This window comes from Armigeres subalbatus, chromosome 1 (assembly GCF_024139115.2).
Source record: "Armigeres subalbatus isolate Guangzhou_Male chromosome 1, GZ_Asu_2, whole genome shotgun sequence".
NCBI lineage: Eukaryota > Metazoa > Arthropoda > Insecta > Diptera > Culicidae > Armigeres > Armigeres subalbatus.
Genome location: NC_085139.1, coordinates 94,418,733 through 94,445,240, shown reverse-complemented (window position 1 = coordinate 94,445,240; position 26,508 = coordinate 94,418,733). Strand labels below are relative to the sequence as shown.

General features: G+C 43.4%; 1 protein-coding gene across 1 annotated transcript in view; it reads left to right on the top strand.

Annotated features, from left to right (window-relative positions):
• Nucleotides 1-25,585, top strand: part of LOC134202715 (BTB/POZ domain-containing protein 7) — a 41,277-nt gene extending 15,692 nt beyond the window's left edge. The window contains exons 2-3 of the mRNA XM_062677726.1: nucleotides 21,216-24,114; nucleotides 24,191-25,585. Coding sequence (XP_062533710.1) covers nucleotides 21,250-24,114; nucleotides 24,191-24,508 — 3,183 coding nt within the window. The 5' untranslated portion in view covers nucleotides 21,216-21,249 and the 3' untranslated portion in view covers nucleotides 24,509-25,585. The remainder of the gene's footprint in view (nucleotides 1-21,215; nucleotides 24,115-24,190) is intronic.
• Nucleotides 25,586-26,508: the final 923 nt, after the last annotated feature.

Here is a 26,508-nt window from a genome sequence, read left to right as displayed (position 1 = left end):
TTCCGATAACGAGTCGGCAAGCCATGCGACATAGATGATAGAGGCACTCGTCCGAAAGCGTAATCATTATTGTAGTTCATATTGCCAAGACACGCGAGCCCAGTCCTAGAAAGGATAATAAATCCCACGGTACAAAAAGGGTTGCGAATAGGTTAGCGAAATGGAGGTTGAAATTACGTGCATGACTTGGTACTTATATGTACATACCTAATTGTTGCGCAGTTCTACGATTGGGTGGGTAATCGGACGTCCACGTTGGGGAAAACCCTTCATCCTTGAATTTCCTCTTCCTAGAAACGTTATCCGGGGCCAATCACTCGGCAACCCACACAAATCGAACGCAAAAACAGCTGAGAAGGCACTTTTTCTGTATTCGTTCGATTTCAGACAGCTGAGTGGACGAATTTTGTATCAGGCGGGTGGTGGATCGGTAAAGGCGAACGAAGTGGATCCACGGGAAAGGAAATAAAGATAAAACCGAAGCATGTCAGAAAAACATTGGAACTCCGGAATCATTGCAATAACCGCCGCCTTCACACGCGTGTCTTGTTGTCGGTGTTTCTTTTCGTGCACAATCCACCTTGCCCTATATATTTGGTGCTGCTTTCGCAGCTTTTTGTCCTATCGGGTTGCATTGGTTAGGCCAGTAGTTGCATATTGGATAGTGTGCCCTTGACAGCATTTTCATGTCGGAAAGGGGATTTGCTGTGTGCATCCCACTGCTTCCGACTGATGGCGCTAAGGCCATATACATATATAGTGACGGACAACTAGAAGAACTATCATCATTGATCTAATCTGTATACAGTCATTAACAAATCTGCAGGACTGTTGAATACATGTTTTTATCCTTATAGACATAATATGTAGTTACTCAAGTGCTAAAATTTAAACAGTTTGTTCAATTTTCATAAGATTTGTAATATTTGTCAGTTTCTTCTGTTTTTAGATGTATGTACTGAAATTTCCTTACTATCACGTCTATGAGTCTTAAATTATTTTTATGTCGAGGCTTTTGGCCCTGTTCCGGCTCACCTCTATAGTCTCAGATTCAAATAATGTGGTCAATTGCGGAATATGAGACGTCAAGTCGAACTTCAGATGTAGAAAAGATCCTGAAGGCAACATTCTTCTACCAGTCCTGCAATCAGGTTGACTATCATTTTCTTATCGAAGAGAAAGAACAAACAGAAAATGGATTGATGCAAAGTTCTGGGAGCAAAGTTTGAAAGTAAAGAGTATCCTAGGTGCGATTGACTATGAACTATGACCAAACTAGCCAAATGGCGTCAGACGACGATGCAAAGATAGACATAGACGCCCGGATTGAGAAAACAAGTGCTGCTTTTGCTATTTTAAGAAATATGCACCCTAATCCGAATTTTCTATTCTAACGTCAGATTTTACTGCTGCTATTCAAATCTGGTGGCTTCAGAACTGAATATCCAACATGGGTGCCACCAGAGACCGGAAGTAACTGAAATTTAGGAACGGTCGTATTAATGGCGAGTTACCACATGGGTCAAAAATCAGTTCTTTAGCATAATCATCGTCCACAACCCTCATTTTGGAAGCATGATGATGATAATGATGCATTCTTATGTGCATACAACAGCTGCCTAAGCCACGACATTAATATAATCATTCATTCAGCTATTTAGCTTAGATGTAAGCAGCTAATACTGAATCAATTTGGCTAATTTGACGCCACAATACACGATTCGAGGCCACCTCTCTCCATCCTCGGTTGTGCCCCACGCACGCCAAATCAATTTGTACTTGGTCCGTCCGCCTCGCTCGCTGCACTCCATTCCTTCTTGTACTTGACGGGTCGGAAGCGAACACCATCTTCGTAGGGTTGCTGTCTGGTATTCTTGCAGCATGCCCTGTTCTTCGTACCCTTCCAGCTTAAGCTACCTTCTGGATACTGGGTTCGCAGAGTTTTGCGAGCTCATGGTTCATCCTTCGTCGCCACAAACCGTTCCTTTGCACACCGCCAAAAATGGTCCTAAGCATGCGTCTCTAGAATACACCGAGTGTTTGCAAGTCCTCTTCGAGCATGATCAAGTCTCATGTCCGTCGAGGACCGCCGATCGTATAAGCGTTCTATACATGCTATATTTGGTGCGAGTGTGGATCTTTTTTGACCACAGTTTCTTCTGGAGCCTGTAGAAGGCCCGACTTCCACAGACGATGCGCCTTCGTATTTCACAACTAACATTACTATCGACCGTTAGCAAGGAAGTAGACGAATTCCTCGACCACCTCGAAGGTATCCCCGTCTATCGTAACACTGTTTCCCAGGCGGGTCCTGTCGCGCTCAATTCCGCCCACTAGCATGTACTTTTTCTTCGATGTATTCACCACTAGTCCAACATTTGTTGCTAAGCTTCCCAGGAAAGCTGTTCTCGTCCATAGCTCCGCGCGGTCTATACTGTCGTATGCTGTCTTGAAATCAACGAACAGATGCCGTACAATAGAGATCTGGTCCGTTGTCGAGCGGGCGTCAACAAAGCCGACTTGATAACTTCCCACGAACTCATTCAATATTCGTGGCAGACGACGGAAGATTATGTGGGATATCACTTCGTAGGCGGCATTAAGGATGGTGATCGCTTGAAAATTCTCACACTCCAGCTTGTCACCTTTCTTGTAGACGGGGCATATGACCCTTTCCTTCCACTCTCCCGGTAGTTGTTCAGTTTCCCAGATTCTGACAATCAGTTTGTGCAGGCAAGTGGTCAGCTTTTCCGGGCCCATCCTGATGAGCTCAGCTCCGATACTCCGATTATTTTAGCCAATTTCTTCACCTGCACTTATAAATTAAACGAGGTTTAAACAATTTTTAAACTTGGTTTAGTATTTTTTCGATTTCTTCACCCTCACTCAACTACTAAACGTGGCTTATCAAACGTCACGTTTAAGATAAGCGAGGTTCAATTTAAACGATGGTTTGACATCGCTTAAGAGCGCTAAGCGCAGAAGATTGTAGAATTTGACAATTATATTTTAAAAATTCTGGAAGGTATCAAAAGTACAAATTTAAAAATGAACTCACGACGCCAGCACATTTGGGATCGCCCTCGTTGGAGATATTTCGAAAGTGATGGTGAAGATGAGGAGGATATTATTGGCTTACAATTAGCACGTCGTCAGTATAAAATGCGCACTCGTATAAGTATTGATACCTGGGATGATCAGGATTTTTTTATGAGATTCCGCCTTCAAAAAAGTACCGTCGCAATGGTCTTGGAAATAATTCGTCCTAGCTTAGAAGTTGATGAAACAAGGTGAGTTTCCGTGTTATATGACCACAGATTTCATAATATTTAATTTAATCTGATTGAATTTCTAACATATAGATCACGGCACATTCACCCGATGGTGCAACTATTGATAACACTTCGGTTTTATGCACTGGGATCTATGCAGATAGCTATTGCCGATTTTGCTGGAGTATGTGTTTCGTCCGTTTGCCGCATTATTCAGCGTGTTTCGTTGGCATTAGCTGAACAACGTCAGCGCTTCATTCAGATGCCAAGCACCCAAAGTCAATTACTCGCTGCAAGTCGCGATTTTTACAGCATTGCTAAATTTCCTCGAACTATTGGTGCGATTGATTGTACACATGTCAAGATACAATCACCCGGAGGTGATCATGCTGAGAATTATCGAAATCGCAAATCATGGTTCTCACTAAATGTACAAACAGTGAGTTCAGCAAATCTAAAAGTTTTGAATATAGTTGCAAGATGGCCAGGAGCATCGCACGACCAGCACATTTTAATAACTCAACTTTAAAAATGCAACTTAAACGAGGTGATTATGGACATTTCATACTTGTCGGTGATTCCGGATATCGTAACACCAAATACTTGGCCACACCTTTCCTTCGATGTGAATCGCCAACTGAAGCTCTGTACAACGAAAGTCAAATTCGTACCCGAAATGTCGTGGAACGGTCATATGGCGTGCTGAAGCGTAGATTTCCAGTTTTATCTTTGGGTATGCGTGTTAGAATATCTACAGTTCAACTAATTATTGTAGCTTGTGCGGTATTGCATAACATAGCAATTGATGCGAAGGAATCTGAACCACCTGAAGAAATCGAAGGTTTTGAGGAAATGTTGACCGCGACTATTGTTCCGGATTGCCCAAACATGGAGAGAAGCGCAACAGGTTGTGTTCGTGAACATTTAGTTCGACAATATTTTTCTCAACTTTAAACCCATTATGACATACCTAAGTTCCTCAGTTGCTTTAAATAAAAAGACCAAGAGCTACAGTAAACAAAATTTATGTACACTTCCTAAATTTCATCAGCAGAGTATACGATAACCTCAACGATAACATCGCTAACGTGTTTTATGAATTGTCGGTTCCGAGTTAGTCTTAAATGTGTCGTACGATAACTCTTTTGCATGGTACGAATAAACTTCTAATGAATCTTCACTGGTCATTTGACTAGGATTATTTCTCTTCATTGATAGACAATCATCACCTTACAGATTAACGAATTTCGGGGTTCGGGAGTGGCCCTGGTCAATGAGTTCTACCGGCATTTACATAATTATCAGAATTTATTCGTCAGAAATCGTGGAGAGCAGTTGCATGACACGTTTTGAAAACACATGATTTTCCCTTTCCCGTTAGTGCAGGTAGCGCGTGAATTAGGTACCTACTCGTCAAAACCTTATTTGTTATTAAATGACACAAATTTTGTGATATTTTGTTGATAAAATTAAAACGGAAATCATTTCATATCAATGAATTATTAGCAGTGGCTGATTTCCTATCCGCCGCTGCCAGCATCCAGGCGCTATCGTATATGCGTAAATAGCCAGCATTAGTACCGCCAAAAAATTGTACGGCGAAAGACATTTAACGCGGATTTTCTCAAAAGTGGGAACTTTTTCGAGAAAAATATTTGGTACCAGTTATGTAGGAAGGTATCTGCTACTACGCTTAACAAAAATACTTTTTCGATAAATACTGATTTCAAAAAGTTAACTTATAGTGTGCCGCTGTTAACACTCTCAATATGGGTGATTCATTCATACATACATTTGTTGAAGGATATCCTAATGAGATTAATGAAATCTGCAAAACGAAAGCATGGACTGAATAGTAGGTAATTTTTTGAAGGCGCTTGGTGCGATTTGGCAGAACCCCGGCCATTTGTAGAAAATCATTGAAGCCATTCAAAACCAATTTTTCAACCCTAAGGCTGCCTCACACCTCGGGAAAATTTTCCAGCGAATTTTGAGCCCCGTGTATTTTAAATGGGGGGATTTTGATTTTCCGTGTCCAAATTCCGAAAACATCGCATATGCAAAAATGCATGGGGAAAAATCCGCGAACCAAATTCTGAGGTGTGAGGCTACCTCTAAACCGATTTTCTTCGACATTCGACAGCTTTCCCAGTTGATGACTCGGTTGATGACTACCAAATTTCCATACAAGTGATCATTACGTTCAAAAGTTATTAAGAAAATAATGGTTCAAACCATAAAGGTTGATGTATTAGCTTATTGAGAGAAAGGCAATATGCCTAGGAAACAAAAAGGCGAGTGTGTAACATTCTCGTCTCCCTGGGCATAGTGTACCCATTATATCTGCCGCACAAGATATATACTTTACTTATGCAATGGCGGCATAGAAACGGTTTCAATTAATAGCTGTAAAATTGCTTTTAGAACATAAAGTTGAGAAGCTGCTTAAGTTCCAGTGGGATTGTAGAGTCATTGAAGAAGAAAAATGATGCCCTGAAGCATCTGATGCTCGAAAATTTCATCAGTTTTTTTTACTATTCAGAAGTAAAGTGAACAAATCATAAAAATGCAGTAAAATACAGTGAATTTCAGAATAATAATCTATTGTAACTCTTTAACTTCATTTATATATTCAACATGTGGAATAATATACATATAATAGTTTTAGTCATTCTCTGATCCAGAACTGTTCGGCCACATTGAGAGCTGACGTAAAGTCAATGTCAACTTCTCCCCACGAACAGCCTAGATAGCCGTGTGGTGTCGGCAGCCGGTTGTCTGGCTAAGAATAACGCTACGGATTGCCTGTTCCAGTGGTAAAAGTCCACCATACAGGTGACCCCTAATTCTTGATGTGATGCGGCTTTATGCTTACCGTGCCTATGAATGAATGGTTAGAGGGGTCTAAAAAGAACCTAACCGCTAACGGAGCCTGTGAAGCACCAGGGCACCATTCACAGTATTGAGTACTTATTGCGCTAGTCGGAGATATGGAGTAGTTGACTGTTTGATTCTCCGGAATAATAGGATACTATTATTTAATATTAACCTGAGGTTAAATAAGGGTGGGATTATGAGTATGTTTTATTTAGTTTTTCATCTAATTGTCACCTATATGGATTCGCTTTATGCGTTTTTCACAGTGTACTCTGTGTTTCGTCCTTGACGTTCTTGATACGATACCGACTTGGTTTCATCGTTGCTGTTCACATAAATGTTGAAGTTGTGGAGTGTATTATAGTAATTCGCAATGGCTACAGTTAAGATAGCTCAAAACAATCTTCAGCATAAAGGAGCAGCAACGATTAATTTTTGTAGACTTATGCAAAATGGCAAATCCCAAGTGGCTTTGGTGCAGGAACCCTATTTTCGCAAGGGTAGCTTCTACCTAGGTAACATAGTGAACCCGGTTTTTGCTGCTTTCAGTAATGAAATGGCAAACTCTCGATCAATGCCGCGTGCATGTGTGCTTGTTAACAATGCTATTGTTGCTACACTTATCTCTGAACAACCAGAGATGTATGTGCCGTCACAATTGATGCAACTGGCGGAACCCCCGTCAGGAAATACGTCTATTGTTCGGTTTATTTACCACATGATGAACCATCCCCTACGGATGCTTTCAAACGAGTTGTCATATATTGCACTTCAAAAGGCCTTCCGCTTATTGTCGGCAGTGATGCTAATGCTCATCACATCATCTGGGGTAGCTCGGATATCAATCTGAGAGGCTCCAGCTTGATGGAATACTTAAGTAGTAGGGGAGACTGGGTAGACCCCCTTTTCTGATTTCCGATGTATCACAGCCAAAAATAAATAAACATACGCGATTTCCACACAGACTCTCTAAGAAATATAGTATTTAACTTTACTGATGTATGACAGTCCTTAAATTATTGTTGTTATTGATACACAATTGATTTTTTGGAGTGCTGTCAAAAATCGACTTTTAAAATATTCGGGGGAAATTGATCCCTCTCCAAGAACTTGCTTTGATAAAATTAGAAAGGTGCCCTCAGATTTTTTAAATATTTTTCCTTCAAAATACGCGGAATTTTCGAATTGCTGTGCGTATAGTTGAACGATTTTTGTTATTGAATTCGACAGCACATGCAATTATAAAATTTGGGGAGACTTGATCCCCTTTTTATGATATCTACGCAATAAATATTTTTTCCTGACAATCCTTCATCAAATCAGTCAAATCTACACAAAATTAGAAGCCTGAGAATAGATTTATATTTTTTTGAATTTGTTTGCCAAAATTTTGTATGGGTGACTAATGGGGGATCAAGTGTCCCCATATTGAGGCAAAAACTTCAAATCCAAATATCCTAAAACTTTGATGGAATGTTAACATTTTCATCAGTACAGATCATTAAGCATATTTATGGCTTTGTGCTGTGAAAAAACGAAAGCATTTGGTCATTGTTATGAAAAGTTGTTCAAATTTTACCTGGCCACTGAAAAAATCTTTAGGAGGGTCAAAACATACAAATCGCCCTGCAGAATAAATAAGGTTGTCAATCCAAAATATAACTCACCACAAAACGATCATTGGTCTAGAGGATCTATACTAAAAAATACGCTTTAACAAAACTACTTTAGTTCTCGATAAAACAGGGGTGATCAAGTCTCCCGGGGATCAAGTCTACCCACTTTCCCCTACCGAACTTAGTTTACGTAACATAGGCAATCGCCCAACCTTTATTGTACCTAATAGAGCAGAAGTGTTAGACTCAACCCTTTGCCCCAATAGAATCAGTCACGAGTTGACGAATTGGCATGTGTCAGATGAGGAATCGATATCTGACCATCGCTACATCTACTTTGATCATTTGAATGTTACTTCGCAGACCTTGCGTTTTAGAAATCCTCGTTCAACAAACTGGGATCATTAGACAGAATTGCTCTCTACCAAATTTCATGGATATCTACCTTCTATAGAAACTCCTACCGACTTGGATGATGCAGTTGATACTACAACGTTGCACATCGTGGAAGCTTTCGAAGAAGCTTGCCCTTTACGTTCTGTAAAAACCTCAAGAGGAACCCCTTGGTGGAATTCCGATTTGGCTAAGCTAAGGAAGCAGTGCAGAAGGGGTTGGAACAGACGCCATTCAACAGGGACGGATTCTTTCAAGTTGGCTCGCAAAGCTTACAAGAAGGCTCTACGATCTGCTGAACGATCCGGCTGGGAAAACATTTGTGCAAATGTTTCCAATTTGAGTGAAGCCAGTCGATTGAATGAAATTCTTGCGAGATCCAAGGATTTCCAAGTTGGCGAAATTCGCAAGCCAAATGGCGACTACACTTCTTCTGATGAAGAATCGTTAGAGCACTTATTCGATACGCACTTCCCTGGATGTGTCGATATAACATCTTCGGATGATCCTGATGTCTTTTCATGTAGCTATGGGTCTTGGGCTCAAGCACGTAGAATCATAACTACTGAATCGATTCAATGGGCACTTAACAGTTTTGCTCATTGGCGTAACAACCTCCGATGCCTAGGGGGGGGCTATAGCCCCTTTATATTTTTTCTCGAAATTAACCCTCTTTTCAAAAATTCTCGAACTTTTTAACACCTCATCAAATTATCAGCGGTAATGTGACAAATGCAGTCCAACCACCTAAGGCAATTGCCGATCAATCACACTCATTCATATTATTTTCTTTTCTCAAGCACGTGCACGTGTGAGCAACAACTCACAGTCTATGTTTAATTGCGCTTGACTAGCGTCAGGCAGTGGATATATTTGCATATTTCATAAATATTCTATTTATCTCAAATGAAAACAAAAATAGTGCAACTTTCCATGGATTCCGCCGAGAATCTTCCATGAATTCTGATGAGAATCCTTTAGTGATCCTGACTGGAATGTTTCAGGGACTAGGATGGGATTCTCTAGATATTTCGACAGGAATCCTTCAAGAATACCGATGGGAGCCTCCAGGGATCATGAAGGGAATCCACCAGGAATTTCGACGGGAGTATTTCAGGAATTTGAAGGGGAATATTCCAAGGATTTCATCGAAAACCCTCCAGGAATTTCAATATGATGGTTCCAGGTATTTCATGAGCAATGTTCCAGGGATGAAGACGCATATCGTCGAAGGATTCCGAAGCAATCCGTCGAAGGACTTCGAAGCAAATCGTCGAGCGACTCCGAATTAATCCTTCAGTTATTTCGAAAAGAATCCTCCAGCGATCCCGAAGGGAATCCCCCAAGGATGTTGAAGCAAATCTTTGAGGGATTCCGATGCAAATCATCAAAGGATTTCGAAGCAAATCGTCGAATGGTTCCAAAAAAAATCGTTAAGGGACTCTGAACAAAATCTATGAGAAATTCTGAAGCAATCCGTCGATGTATTCCGAAACGAAACGTCGAATGATTCTGAAGCAATTCTTCGCGGGATTCCGAAGCTAATCGTCAGCCGGATTCCTTATCGTCAAGAGATCCCAGCGCAAATCATTTGCAAAACGCCGAGAGACTCCGAATTAAATCTTCAAAGTATTACGAAGCAAATCGCCGAAGGATTCTGATTTGTCAAAGAATTCCGAAACCAATCTTAAAACGAATCTGGAGATATTTCGTAGCCAATCAACGAGAGATTCTAAAGCAAATCCTCCATGGATTTTAAAGGGTATTTTTACAGATTCCAAAGGGTATTGCTCAACAATACTGGAAAGAATCCAGTAGGAATTCTTCTGGATTACGATTGGAATATTTCGATGAATCCTAAAATAATTCTTTAGAGATTGAAGTGAGAATTCTTCTCGGATTCTGATGAGAGCCCTTCTCGGATGCTGATGGGAATCTTTCTCAGAATTCAGAAACAAGCTAATTTTTCTTTCACTCATTTCATTAAGTATGATAGAGTGAATATGAGAGATAACACTTTTGTCTTCAAACTTTTTCGGTAATTCATTATGCTATATGTTGAAAACTGATATCACTGCTAACTAACTTATCAAATCCTAGGGGGGGCTATTTTTTTCTAGGGAGGGCTAAGCCCCCCCTTATTTACGCCAATGGTTTTGCTCCTATAAATCTCCAGGGAGGATGGGATTTATCCTGTTCTACTTCAGAGAGGTTTTGAACATATCAAACACGATTTGAAAAAACTTTTAGTATGCAGTTTTGCTACTGGGTATATTCCAATATCCTGGCTGGATGTCACTGTAAAGTTTATCCCAAAAGGAGGACGTGCTTCATATGAGGAAGCAAAGTGTTTTAGACCAATCAGTCTGACCTCATTTCTTCTGAAATGCTTAGAACGTATTATCGATCATCACCAGGGTTGTTAATCGATAAATTATCATCGTTAATTAAACGCCAACTTCGATAACGATAACACTTTTACGATAATGCTTCGTTGACGATAAAATGAGCGTTGAATTAACGTTATCGTCATCGACTGTTTGGCAATTGCTTAAACATGCCTCTTCATGTTAATCAACATGCTTACCAATCTGGAAAGTCTACCGTGACTCTTCTACACAAGGTTGTATACGATATCGAGAAAGCATTCTTAGATATTGAAGGTGCTTTCGACGATAACGTGTCTTTCAATGCAATATTGGAAGCCGCACGTTGTCATGGGCTCCCTAATATAATAACCAAAAGGATTCAACAGATGCTTAAAAACCGACATCTCTACTTGACATTACGTCAAGCAGCGATTAGGAAATTAAGTGTCTGCGGATGCCATCTGGGGGGAGTATTATCTCCACTTTTATGGAATCTCGTTGCAGATACGCTATTGAGATTACTCAATGGCGTTTTTCCTACCTATGGATTTGTCGACGACTATCTAACATTGATAGTGGGTTTGTGCATTACTACCTTATTCGACCTGATGCAAAATGCTCTTCAGGTAGTTGAAATTTGGTGTCGCCAATATGGCTTTTCGGTCAATCCGAATAAAACATCTATTGTTCTTTTCACGGAAAACGTAATCGTAATGGTATTCGTCCATTACATCTTTTAGATTCTGAAATCAATGTAACTGATCAAGTAAAGTATGTGGGTCTAATTTTGGATTCAAAGCTTTCCTGGACTCACAACATTGAGTTGAGAATCAAAAAGGCGTGTATGGCAGTAGAGGGGACAGTAGAGTAGAGTGGGGCAAGAGTACGCACTTAGTTTTCAATCGATCATGTGGCCCTTATGAAGCAAGCGTCTGCATATCAAATCAGTGTCGATGATTCATATACTCTTCCTTTATGTTACTCAGTGAAAAAAATATTGAAATTATTGAGATTCGTTTTAGTAGAACCTTTATTGCAAGACAAGTGAAAAACGCACTCTTACCCCACCGGTGGGGTAAAAGTGCGCATCGGGTGGGGTAAGAGTACGCATTTATCCAATCATGTGCTTTAAGTATATATTAACACAAATAAGAGTTAATAACATTTAATTGATGTTTAATGAGCGTATATTAGGGAATGTTTAAAGATTACGTAACTCTTAAAGGGGGAGGGGGTCCTAAAAATGTGCACTTTCATACGAAAAACCATTGTTTTTTATATATACAAAAAACTACAGAGGTAAAAATATATATCATGTTTCGCGTGGCATATACAAAGGCATTTTCCTTAAGGTGAATCGCGTTGGAGTCCAATTAAAAATCGACATTGCGCTTTAAAGGGCACATAACTCGAAAAGTAAACGACAGGCAAAAGCGGAAAGTAGTTTTTCACCTTTGCTCACTTGCAGCACACACGAAAAAATGGTTTACAGATGTGCTAACCGCCTAAATATTCACATTTGTGCGAGCAAAAACGCGAGGTGAGGGATAGCACGGCCATTGTGCCTGCCATTTTTGGACGCCGCCGTAACTCACCTTAAAGAAAGTCCACCAATCACGTAAAGTAAAATTTGGTTATTTCATCACCCTCCCCCTATATTACACTATTTGTATGAATCCTCTAAAAATATATGGATCGTCACACAGCTCGTAGCACCTCCCAGCTAAACGTTGCGTAATTTATGAATGTTTCTTTTGATTGAATGAAATTTTTTTTCTTTATTAAAGAGATTTTTAGCCCTAGGCTGGCTTATCTCTATTATTCAAATTAAATCTAAATATCAATAAAATACAATTTATTTAATATTTTTCAACATTATTGATCGTTTTCTTTCATCACAAACTTGTTTTTTCTGAAGCCAATCAATCCATTTTTCAGGATTCTCATCGTACTCCGGTTCTTCTTCTGACGTCTCTATTCCAGCTTGGTCATTTTGCATTACTACGGGTCGTTCCACAGCGGGTTGTTCGGATTTTTTATTCACTTTCTTCCTAGGCGGCGATCTCACAGTTGTTGTGTTGCTTTGCACCGCTGTTCGTTTCGTTTGCTGTTGCCGAAGCGTTGGTTGCTGCTGCAGTTGACGGTCGATTTTGTTTTATCCCCTACGCAGTGATGGGAAATGTCAAAAAAATGTCATGGCATTGCTATTACTAATTTCGTAATAACTTTTTCCAAAAGTCATTTACAGTTCGGATTTTTTGATTAAAATGTAGTACTTAAAGGTTCCTAGAACTTTGTCGAACAGATCATTGTTCTAAATACAAAGTGTGAGCCATGAGAGCGAGATTAAAAAAATGTCACGGAATGACATTAATGTCATCTGACACTTATTCGGCTCTCTCGCCGCCAATATCATATTTAGAGAAATTACATATTAAAAAAAGTTTTCGGGTCATTTGAGAGCTACATGTTTATATGGAAAACATAATTGTAAATGACTTGTGAGAAAAGTTATTAGCAAATTAGTCCCATGACATCGATATGACATTTTCCGTCACTGCCCCTACGTTCTTTTGAACAATAGGGCCACTGGGGTGTGTTATCCAAAATAGCTGCTGGATTGGCACTAGTTTGCGCCAAGAGCTTTTATTCATGGCGCAAGTTTTGCCGATATGAACTAAATTCGTACAATGCCGACATGTGGCTGGCTGCGAGTTATAAGATAGGTAAGTTTGTTCACTTTTATTGTGACATATGATTTCAGGTGTTCTTTCAATGTCATTTGATCAACCCGTACACCTGAAGAAATTCCTCTTCCAGCGAAAGTTTTACCCCATACAGCTTCCTAAACACTGAAGACTTCGCCATACTGCTGTAAGTATGATGTAATGTCGGAATTCGTCACGTTTTCAGACAGATCGTGTATTTTAATTTCCACTCTGCTGTCATCCATCGTAAGGCGCATTTTGTACCGCTTCCCATTCACCTCGAGCTCGTGACGGTCATTGTGTAGCTCAACCACCATTTGAGCTGTTTCGAGTTTGTCGCATTTTACATGCACACAGCACTGAATATGATTCATTTGCAAGCGTTGAATCTGTTTTGGCCGTAAGCCAAGAGTACGGAAGATGAAATTATGCACATCTTCATAACTCGGACGTTTCTCGAAATCTCGGAATCCACTTTGAATGGATTTTCACGAAGTGTCACCATGTTCACGATGAAAAGAAATTGAATATCGATTGTGGTGCTCAGTACGAGCACATCCGGACGCAGCAAAGGTTTCAGCACAACTGAATGAAATTATCATTTCGGTGAAGTTGTGTTTTCGTACTATGTTTAGGTGTACAACAAGTCCTAATACAATTTCATTATTTCGCTTCAGTGCTTTGTTCGCTAAGTCCTTTCTAACACCGAACTACTTCAACTTATCCTAAAAACTTGTGATAATTTCGAATTCTGTCCCTTTTTTCTTAGTTGTGAATCTTTACGCTTTGGAAGAAGTCTTATTTCGGCCGGAGATACGGGTTTGACATCATAACTTGAAGATTCATATGCGTACTCTTGCCCCACCGGTTCCTGCGTACTTTTACCCCACAGTCCCAAAAATTATTCAAGTAATGGTTTTGACTTCTTGGAAAACCAACCGAATTGGTGTTCTGTATCATAGAGTACTCTATACAATAGGTTATTGAAATGGTATAATGTTCACCTGATTGAACGTATATATGGTAATGAAATACTAGTTGCGAAAACATAATTATTTTTAGAAAAATGACTCAAAGGTTATCTAACTCCATATTTCCCTTATTGATTAGTCAAATCATTTCCCATTACACATGATAATGGTTGGCCAGAGTACCTGTCAAACAGATGCAGTGCTGCTAGTTTATCTTTTTTATTACTTCAAAAATCGAAAACGTACTCTTACCCCACGCGCACTCTTGCCCCACTCTACTCTATGTCGGATGGGGCCCTCCTTAGCCGTGCGGTAATACGCGGCTACAAAGCAAGACCATGCTGAGGGTGGCTGGGTTCGATTCGGTGCCGGTCTAGACAATTTTCGGATTGGAAATTGTCTCGACTTCCTGGGCATAAAAGTATCATCGTGTTAGCCTCATGATATATGAATGTAAAAATGGCAACTTGGCTAAGAAACCTCGCAGTTAATAACTGTGGAAGTGCTTAATGAACACTAAGCTGCGAGGCGGCTCTGTCCCAGTGTGGGGATGTAATGCCAATAAGAAGAAGATGTCGGACAGCATTGTTTGTTACACTGACGACTCCCTCCTCGAAGGTAGAGCAGGTGCAGGCGTCTATTCGCGTAAGCTGAGATTGGAACAGTCACACTCACTGGGTACACACTGCACTGTCTTTCAAGCGGATATACTTGCCATCGTGTGTGGGGTGCAATTTGTACTACAGCAACGCATTATGGGCAAAGTAATATACTTCTATTCAGATAGCCAATCAGCTATCAAAACTCTCGCTCAAGGTCGAAGTAAGTAATCGCATGTCAAACTCAAATTGAGGAACTGAATTCAGTTAATATTTTACACCTTATATGGGTACCTGGCCATTCTTCCATAGCTGGAAACAAATTGGCTGCTGAGTTAGCTCGTAATTTAGCATCGCATGACTTTATTGGTCCTGAGCCAGCTATTCCAATATCCAAGTGTTGGGGGATGCTTTTGATCAACTCTTGGGCTATCACTCAGCACAAATGGCATTGGAGTAGTCTGGATTCATGTCATCAAACAAAATTGTACTTTCGGGAGCCATCTCCGCTAGTAGCAAGCTATTTAGCTAATCTGTCTAAACATAATTGCAGAGTCTTAGTCAAGGCCTTGACAGGTCACTGCCGACTGAACTATCACATGGCAAATATTCAACGCGTTTTATCATCTGTTTGTGATAGTTGTGAATCCGATTATGGAACTTCTTATCATCTATTATGTAACTGCCCAGTCTATGCACAATTGCGCTTCCAAATATTTGGTAAAAATTTACTTAGTGAAATTGACTTCAGAAACCTGAACCTTCAGAGTATTTTGTTGTTCATAATCCGTTGTGGTAAGAAGCTATAAGCTTTTGTACGCTTATGCGTTGTATGCCCTCTTCAAGGGCCCTTTTCCAAACATTCCCTTTGTTCTCCCATCCACATTCCTTTCCTTTTTGTTCACTTCCTTTTCCGTTAGGTGTGTGATGAAAAAGGCTGTAAGGGCGATGGCACAAATCTCCCAAATTGAGGTGAACGTGCCCCTGGAGCCGACGTTCTGATACCTGATACCCTTCCAGCTGAAGGTACCTTCTGGATACTGAGTTCGCGGAAGAGTTGGGCGTGCTCGTGGTTCATCCTTCGTTGCCACAAACCGTTCTTTTGCACACCGCCATAAATGGTCCTCTTCAAGCATGGTCCAAGTCTCATGTCCGTCGAGGACCGCCGATCGTAGAAGCGTTCTCTACATGCTATATTTGGTGCGGTTGTGAATCTGTTTTGACCACAGTTTCTTCTTTAGCCTTCTGTAGAAGACCCGACTTCCACAGACGATGCGCCTTCGTATTTCACAACTAACATTACTATCGACCGTTAGCTGGGCAGCTGAATCTGAAACGTCGGCTTTTAACCTACGTCTGCTGGAGCGCACCCCGGAGCTATTGGACATCATCCTCGATAATGCCACAATAACTGTTGAAGCTTTCCTACAGGCGTAATCAACGTGACTGCTGAAGTTCAGTCTATCATCGAGCATCACCCCAAGGAGCTTCACCTCCCGCTTAGAATTGATCGTGCAGTCACCCACGCGAACCACAGCCTCCTGTACCGACTTACGGTTGTTAACAACAACCACCTCTGTTTTATGGTGTGCTAGGCCCAGCTGCCTAGACCCCATCCATTCCTCTACCATGGCGATCGCGTGGGTCGCCGTCAATTCCACTTCAACAATAGACTCTCCGTAAACCTCTAGCGTTATGTCGTCGGCGAAGCCGAAGATCTTAACACCAGGAGGGAACTTCAGTCTTAAAACACCGTCATACATAGCGTTCCATAGCACCGGGCCCAGGATAGACCCCTGAGGGACACCTGCGGTGATAGAAGCACTACTCTGACCAACATCGGTCTCGTATAATAGTACGCGATTCTGGAAGTAGCTTTCCAAAATGTTGTACAGGCCCACCGGAATTCCCAGCCGGAGTAACGAGAGCTTGCGAGAGCCCAGCTTGCGCTGTTGAATGCATTCTTGACGTCTAGCGTCACGACCACACAGAACAGGGATCCCCTTCTCTTGCGTTGTATCGCTACCTCCGCAGTCTTCACCACGGAGTTAATAGCATCCACCATGGACCTACCCTTACGAAACCCAAACTGATTGCTTGACAGACCGTTCGTACCTTCGGTGTACGGGGTAAGCCTGTTGAGGATGATCCTCTCAAGCAACTTCCCCGTGGTGTCCAGCAGACAGATAGGTCTATACGCCGAGGGGTCGCCGGGTGGTTTCCCCGGCTTCGGCAATAGCACCAGTTTCTGTCTCTTCCACCTATCGGGGAAACTACACTCGTCCAGGCATCTCTACATAGCTGTCCTGAACATGTCAGGGTTTGCACTCCGTCGGGCTCGGAGCTTTGTTCGTGCCCAGAGTTTTGGCCACCGTAAGCAACTCTTCGTTCGTCACCGGTGCCACATCGGGCGCACTTTGCGGTGCTGGAGGCCAGGAACTTGTAGCATGGGACGGGAAGAGAATCTCGATAATGCGCTTCAACCTTCCCGGCGACTGTTCTGGTGGTGCTAGCCCACCTCTGGTCTTCGCACTTACTTTTCTGTAGGCATCACCCCAGGGATTAGCGTTGGCGTTCTGGCAACGCTTATCAAAACACACTCTTTTACTGCTACTAATGTCCTTGTTAACCTTTTGTCTGTGCTCTGGGGTCAATATGACCCCAGGCCACTTTGAGTGGCTGTCATTTTTTTAGTTTTCAACCGATTCTCCTAATTTTAGGTAGTTCCGTAAAACTCGCCAAGATCTGTCTTCTAGGTACAAATTCGCTTAAAAATCTTGAAAATATGCGCTACAGTGTACCTTTTCAAAAAACTTACGTTGTCTGTGCTCTGGGGTCAAATTGACTTAAATTGAAATTGCTATAATTTTTTTAATGTTTGGACAATTTTGGATTTTTGGGGCTGTTTCGGAAGATAATTTAATCATCTTTCAGGTCGTTACCAAAGATTGACTATAGGTGGGCGGGTACATCACGGGGAGGGGTTTTTGTAAAAAAGGGTACTTGAGCAGTGTTTTTTCATGCTTATTTTACTTATTTTGAAAATCCTACCCATTTTGAACTGCACCTTTTCTAAAAGGTTATGCAGGAAGGCGTGTGCTTTGACATGAGGCATCGATTATTTCAGAGCTTGGTCGCTAGGTGGCGGTATATTTGAATTCATGATTTTAGACTACTCCAGTAATTACGATATATGGAATTTTCCTCATTGTAAATATTCTTATCGCACAAATCTGAAGTTTGTAAAAATGACGTCTTTAACAAAGTTCGTCTGGTGGGAATGGACTGTCTTATCTCTTATCTATCTTGAGTTTTCTAAAACAATGAATTCAAATATACCACCACCTGGCGGCCAAGTTCTAAACTAAACTAAACGCCTCATGCCAAAGCACACGCCTTTCTGCATAACCTTTTTAAAAAGGGTGCAGTTCAAAATGGGTAGAATTTTCGGATATAAGTAAAATAATCATGAAAAATCACTGTTTTTGTACCCTTGTTCACTAAAACTATAGTCAATAGTCAATTTTTGATAATGACCTCAAAGATGATTAAATCATCTTTCGAAACAGCCCCAAAAATCCAAAATCGGCCAAACATTAAAAAAGTTATAGCAATTTCAATTTGGGGTCCATTTGACCCCAGAGCCCAGTAAGTTTTTTTGAGCACAGACAGAAGGTTAAGAGCCAATTTCGCAGCTTTGAACGTTAAGCGGTGTTCATACCTCTCCTGCTCAGAGCGAGCTCATTGCATCCTTCGCCTGGCCCTAAGGCAGGTTGACCGAAGGTCTGTGATCGCAGCGCTCCACCAGTACGCTGGAGGTCTACCGTTCCTCGGTGCGGCCCTGCTCTGCATACTGGCATCGCAGGCGCGTGACAAGACAGGTGTCAGCGTATCCCCGGTTAGGCTTCGGTATGTGCCTCCAGTCCCAGAGCCGCGGTGAAAGCTTCGAACCTGACGGAGATTTTTGACCTAGGTTGCTGTACACCATGGCTGACCTCATAGCGGATAGCTAGATGGTCGCTATGGGCGTGGCCCTTTTCGACTCTCCAGTTCAGTCCCCTCGACCCCATTCCGGCGGAATGTGCTGGCTGAGCCGTCATTGACCAAAACAACCTCCAGCTTTGCTACCCCACTGCACTGCCCAAGCATTGAAGTCACTCGTGATGACAACCGGTTTCCGGCCTATAAGGTCGGACGATAGCCTGTCGACCATTTGGGTGAATTGCTATATTGGCCACCGTGGTGGGGCATAGCAGCTACAATAGAACACCCTGTTGATCTTAGCTATGGCAACACCTTCGGTAGGTGTTTGTACGACCTCTTGGACCGGAAACCGGCCCGTTGTTCAAATCGCAACGTCGACAAAGGTTGCTACGGTCCTTACATTCCCATGATTTGTGACGGGACTCGAAGCACCTAAAATACTTTTCAACTAAAGGTGGTTGCAACATGCTTACTGGGCATATTGACCATCCAACCTTCAGTTTACCGACCGCCAGGACCAGGACCAGCTGCTCATACCGGAGAGTCACCTCGGTGCCCAGAGACCTCACCTTCACTCCCTCACCCAGGGCATCCTGGGCCAGCCTTTTGTAGGCTGTTCCGCTCGCTTGTGCTCCACGCTTCAGCACCAGGATCAGTTCACCTGCCCTAGTGCGTCTGACGCATCGCACGTCCTCACCCAGTGCCGAAAGACTTTCGGCACCTCGCATGGACTTCAGGACTTCGGCGTACTTGTCTTTGTCGGTTTTAATCAACAAGGCCTCGCCTCTGTCCCTCAGTTTCCGTGCCGGGATGTCATCAAGCTGCTCGGCGACTAACCGGATCCCGAGCGTGTCGATAGCCAGGGCACCACTCTGGCCATCTTCCCTCACCGCTGGAGGGGTGCTGACGCCGTGCTCGTTAGTGACTATCTCCTCACCATTTTCGAGTCGATGTCACCCGGCTTTACTAAGGGAGTGGAAAGGCTCGACTGTCAGCCCTCGCTTACACAATATAACAATATCCAGTACACACAACCATATACACGGATGTCAGTACCGTAATTGAGACCTTATTGACGTCAGCCTCAACGCGCTACCGCGCTCCCTCGTTTGTAGCTCATTCCGACCATTGTTTCCAGTGGGCACCGAGCAGAGGCGTACTACACTGCCCACCTCAGCCTTCACCCTGGCCGACACCGTCCGCCCATCTACACTTAAGTTAGGTGAAGACCTATCAAGCCTTCACCGTTAACATGCGCTAGACCGTATAGTACACCGGTTTCCAACCACAAGCAGGCGCTGGACTTAACCAGTCCCACAAGTGTCGGATCTCGGGTAGAGGTGAATAACAAACAAATAACAAAATAATAACAAATTTTGCAGTGATATCAGGTTTTGTTATTCCTATGTTATTCCTATGTTATATTAAGGAAAAGGAAGAATAAAGAAGGAAGAAAAGAAAGAAAAGGAAGAAAAAAGAAAGAAGTTGGAAGAAGGAAAAGGAAGTAGGAAGAAGGGAAAAGGAAGCAAGAAGGAGGAAGTTAGAATAAGGAAGAAGGAAGCAAGAATAAGGAAGAAGGAAGCAAGAAGAAGAAGGAAGAAGAAGAACAAAGAGGCCACGAGGAGGAGGGATAGGAGTTGCTGGGTAAGAGGCTAAGGACCACGAGATGGGGTATATTTTATTCCTTCAGGTACGCAAAGTACCAATGGTACGCTTTACATTTGCCGTCCGTGCTCTTGTTCGCAATACAGTGTCGTTCGATGCGTGGCTTCTTGTTACGGTTTTGTTCGTTTTTCTCTACTTCATTTTCCTTGATGCCATTCTCCCACTAGTGATAGGAAAGAGTCCTCGTTAGACCTCTGATTGCAAAGGGATCTTCTGCTGCGCTCGATGCACCCCTGCCGTTCAAACTTGATGATTTGAACATTTCGAATAGGTCTCCCTTGCAGTTTACATCGAATCCTACTGATGAAATCGCCTTCATGATCTTATGATTGTCTATGCATACAAACATGCAGGGAGGCCATGCGTGGGCTAACCGGACATTCGCGTGTTTAGAGGCAGACCAGCGTTAGTCAGGTATTATTATCTAAGCATACTTCCACGTATTTATCCAGCTAGACGGCAAGATTGGACAGAGCGTTACATGGCCCGTCACGAATTTATGGAACGATCGGCAGCCCATCCGCCGTTTTGAGTCTGTACTCTGTGTCACCCGGATTTACTGAGGGAGTAGAATGGCTTGGATGTTAACCATTGCTTTATATAATATAACAAACAACATAAAAAAAACTATGTTTCTCGAATCAAAACTCTATGCAATTAACTTTCTCCGAGTCAAGAATGTTTCTTGTCATAGTCTAGTCCGTTTATTGCCGATCTGTCAATTTAAACTAATTTCCACTTTTTTTTCATCCCATTCGCAGATCGACTGCAACTAGCCGCAGTTGCCGCTAGAAAATGAATCTCGGTCTATGGGGATGCTTGGTGCCCTGTGGACTGCAATACTGGTGCGAGAGTAAAAGCGATACATGCATTACGGAGATGGGGGCGACGGCATCAACTGATTGTCCCGGTGCCGGTGGTCCCGGCGGCATTCCGGGCCTCACGGGTGCTATCACGACGGCAGCCGGTGCTACCACGACGACACCCCTCACGGCGGCCGGTGGCGTCGGTGGCCCAGGTGCTGGAATGTTGGGCGGGGCGTACGGACCCATTGGGGGACCACCCGTCATCGTGCGGGAACGGCGGAAGAAGGTCACCGGTTTTGCCACACTGAAGAAGAAACTCATTCGCCGGCGTCGCTCGTCGAAAGCCTGCGATCATGGCCGAGTGTTGCGGGAGTTTGTGTCCAGCTGGAGTCCGATGGAGCTGTCCGCACTGCTGGAGGAATACGAATCGCTGGCATCGCTGAAGGACCTTTCGGTTCAGGCTGAGCTGGCGCGGCCACCGGCAACCACGTTCAAACAGGATCTTGCCAGTTTGTACGATTATAAGCATTGCACCGACTGTGATCTGGTGTTTCGGGGAACTGTCTTCCCGGTACACCGTGCACTATTATCCGCGCGTTGTCCGTACTTCCGAGACCTGCTCGCCGGGTGTCCGGGCTACGGCGCACGGATCTGTTTGGAACTACGCTCCTCGCCGGTGGACGTTCCAATGTTTTCGTCGCTGTTAAGATATCTGTATACAGGAGATTTATGTACACACGATCCGACCATAGATTTAAGTCTGCTACGTAGATTAGGAGAAGACTTCGGCACACCTAATCCGCTAGAAAACGACCTGCGCTACCTGCTCGAAACTGGGGACTACGCAGATGCCGCCATAGTGTTCACCTCCGAGGGGGGCGACTACCATCGGCCCGATTCTGGCAGCTCGGAGTACGGTTTCCGGCCGAAATTAGAACTACCTTGCCATAAGGCGATCCTCAGTGCGCGATCACCGTTCTTCAAGAATATGATTCAGCGACGGACACGTAACATTAACGAAGAACACCAACTTCACGGTACGGATCGATCGCTGCATGTTCCGACACGAATCGTTCTGGATGAAACCGTTATTCCGAAACGTTACGCACGTGTTCTGCTGCACGCGATCTATCTGGATACCGTGGATCTGTCATTGATTCTACGAGGAAATGGATGCGGCAATGGAGCGGGAAGCCTCGGAGAAGTGCAAGCGCTCACGCACACTGGTCGAACCCGGCCGTCACCTTTGGAAGAAGCCATGGAACTGTACCAAATCGGACGTTTCCTCGAGTTGGACATCTTGGCGCAGGGTTGCGAAGATTTGATCCTCGAATGGCTGTCGCTGGATACGCTGGCAACGGTTTTGCGTTGGGGAGGTCAGCCTCATGGATCCGCCTGGGTTTATCGTCAAGCTTGTCACTATCTGCGTGAGGAATTCTCGGCTATTGTTGGTTCCCCGGTGCTCTTCCAGTTGGATAAATCACAATTGGTCGAAGCCCTTCAGAATAATTTCCTCCAGGCATCGGAACTGGAAGTACTGCAAGCTGTGCTGAAGTGGGGCGAACAAGAACTGATCCGACGGATGGAGGATCGAGAACCAAATTTGCTTAGTCACACTGCGCACTCTGTCACTCGGAAGGGTATCAAAAAGCGTGACTTGAGCGATGTGGAGTTGCGGGAAATATTATCGGAGTTGCTTCCACATGTTCGAATGGACCACGTGCTGCCACCGAGCAATGAGATTTTGAACCAGGCAATCCGGCGAGGTTTGGTCAGTACCCCACCATCGCACATGATTGGGGACGATCGCGAGAGTCTGAGGATCAATGCGTGGATTCGTGGTGGGAAGAACCACGGTTTATTTGTACGACCTCGGTTGTTTATGCCGTACTACGAGGAGGTGAAGGTGTTGCTGGAGGATCACATCGCGTCGCAACAGATCGAAATGTTGCGAATGCGGCGTTCGCGCCACATGCCGGACATTCCGGATACACTGTATATGGTGTCCAGACTTAATAGTAATGCTAGTGGAAATATGGGGGGTGGAGGTACGTCAGGTGTCGATGTTGTCGCAACAGCGGCCGCATCTATTCCGGCGCCTGATCCAAGCGCTATGGAAGCCATGCAAAAGAGGGAACAAAAGCTTAGACAAGCACCGAGTTGCCAACGGGCGTTGGCCCTTCCGTTGTCCAGCCGAAACGAAATCAACCGTCAGATTAGGTTGAGAGTTGTTCGGGAGTTTAACTTTCCGGATGAGGTGGCAGAGTTGCTGGAGAATTCTAACTGCTACTGTTTGGATGGGGATGGCTCTACCCCGAAAGCTCAGGGCGATGACATACACGCAAGCAATCAATCATTAGACGATGACACGACCCCGCCACCATCTCCGGCACTGCCAAGTGATATTATTCCACAGAACGTGGCCTGTTTTGGGCGCAACATGACATTCCCCCGGCAACAGCCTCAACCACCATCGCAAGTGATTTCTCACGGAACTGGCGGTGGAGGAGACCTGGGAGGCGGTGTAGCAGGTAGGCTACATCACCCTGGCAGTATGCTTGGGGCGGGTTCAAGTATCATAGGCACGCATCGACGCCAGGAACTGCCATCGTTGATCCCTGGTGGAGATGTTGTTGCCTACAGGCTGTCCGCTCCAGCTGGTGATCATTCTGGAGAGGCTGGAGCTTGTTCGGAGGGACATCTGTCCGATATAATGCCAGATGTAGCCATGGCAACGGCGTCTATGGGGCAACTACAGCTAGGCGATATGCCCGAGAGTCTTCATCTAGACCTGGGCGATGGACCAAGTCACATGATCGGAGCGGCAGGATCTCTAGGCTTACATAACCTCCCGGTAAGTGTCGAATTAGCCGAAATTGGATTGTAGAAGCATAACATTTTATTTATTTTATTTCATTTTTGGCTTTTAGCATCATCGAATAGCAACACCCTCGCCGAGTAATTTCCACCACTACATGACCCGAAGTCATCCACCGTCCAGTTCACTGGGTGGCAGTAGTGCCGGTGCTGGTCATGGCGTCGATGGCGGAACCGAACGAGGTGTGATGGGTAGCGGAAGGCTACCCAGTTCCCTTGGCGGGTCCTCCCAGTCAGGTCAATCGGGAGTATCGCCGGCGGCAGCAGCGTCTTCGTCGTCGTACTCGCAGCGTTCCAACTCACCGTACACCTTACACCGAGCAAGTCCGGGCCTGCCGCACAGCTCATATCACACCGGCCCCCGGTTATAGAGACGGCTGCAAGTATTTCCCGATAAACGTCAGCTGTTCAGTATGCCTTTCTGAAAAGGACACACTGAGGAAATCGCGTGCGGATGTGAGTATGAGGTATGCTTGTGAGCGATAGAGAACCACCTGTTTAGTTAAACGAATTAACTAAATTAAAACAAATGTAGCAGGAACGAAGAAGGATCAAATGAAAACTACTACACAGCAAAAAAAGGAAGGCAATTAATTGCAAGAAATACATAGATATTTGAATTAAGAGTTAAGTATTCCATTAATAAAATCAAGAAGAAGAACAACACTACAATGGCAAGGATATAAAAGTAATAATAGTACTATAATTAATACAAAAACAGTAAGAATAATAATCGAAGACTTTTATATATTTAACAAATTACAAAACAAACATAGAAGCAAATCCACATGATACAAGTCGACAGAGTAAAAGTAACGAGAATTGAAAGCAAAGAGAAATGAGAACACAAAGAACAAGGAGAGGGAGAGCTAGAAGAAAAGTTCTTGTGTCTAATCGACAGTTGTTTGCATTTGCTTCCCCGGCGTTCGAAGCGGAGCAATGTGGAACAGTAGTAGGTACACACACGGATGAATGACCGATCGCCTGTGCGTATGTGGAATGAATGCGGATGGACTCTCATGAACGATCGTGCAGATTTTCTCTTGTTTTGAGAATTAGGCCGTGCCTTTAATTTATTCTCTGCTTAATTCTTAGCTAACTTTAGTGTCCAGGATCTCGAGGTTGCGCGCCCGAGAAAAATATGATAATCAGATGTTTTTAATATGAGATAATGTTTTAACGCTATTTATTTATCTTTTTTTTTCGCGATCTGTGTTTACTTTATATTAGACTATGTAGGACATTTTTTTTCTCAATTGGGAAACAAGGCAAAACACTGTTATTATTATTAGGTTGAGATTTGACTCTTGTTTCCGCGTTATACGGCGATGCTGCGTAGTGGATGAGAGATTGATTGTGAGCAATGAATGGAACAAAAAAAAATTTCATGTTTTCGAATATTCGTAACAACAAAAGAAAGAAACAATGTATCGTACGTGTATGTAAAATGACTTATTACTATAATCGAGAGAAAGCAAAGTTTCAATCCAACAACCGTGAACCGACAGCACCGGACAATAGAGCTCAATGCACAACAGCCAGTCAGAATCAGTAAGTATGTATACATTGGTTTGAGATCGTCAATTGGCGGGTTAATATTTTTTCCGATTCACAAAACTTGTTGAATACTTGAACACTACTTTAAAGAGGATTCGAGTCTTTAACAATGTTTCTATGCTCAAGTTTTCTGATTTGTTTTAAGATTTCGTATTCACTTCTTGAAGTTCGTCTACTTGCAGTAGGTCAAATCCGTAGCGTGGACTCCCAGCACCCTCGGCGTAACCGTTATTGGGCGCCCCTTACTTTCAAGCATGTTCAAAACAAATAGCATGATAAGAGCTGGGATATTTTTGGAATCAATTAGCCTGGGTCCTTTCTCATTGCTCGATCCTGGGAAATGAGAAAGCGGACTCTTTGGATAAGGTAGGCGCTATGGAAGGTGATGTTTATGATCGGAAAATCACCTTCGATGAATTTTTCATATTAGTTCGTCAGGAAACCTTGATCAGTTGGAATCAGAAATGGGGAGAAATGGAATCAGAAATGAAGCCGTATTCAATTTGCCCGCAGGTGTCGCAGCGTCCATGGTTCAAAAAAATTGATATAGGACGAGACTTCATTCAAACCATGTGTCGTCTAATGTCCAATCACTACACTCAAGATGTACATCTTTTCAGAGTGAGGCTCTCGGAAGGCAATCTCTGTGTTTGCGGCGAGGGTTATCAGCATATCACGTCGTGTGGTTTTGCGAGGAGCATCGTGGCCCCAGATCTGCGCTAAAAGAACATCTTCGGGTTCGAAGAAAACAACCAAAGCCTGTTATTAGGGAAATATTGGCGGGTCTTGATCTCGATTACATGTCCCTTGTTAA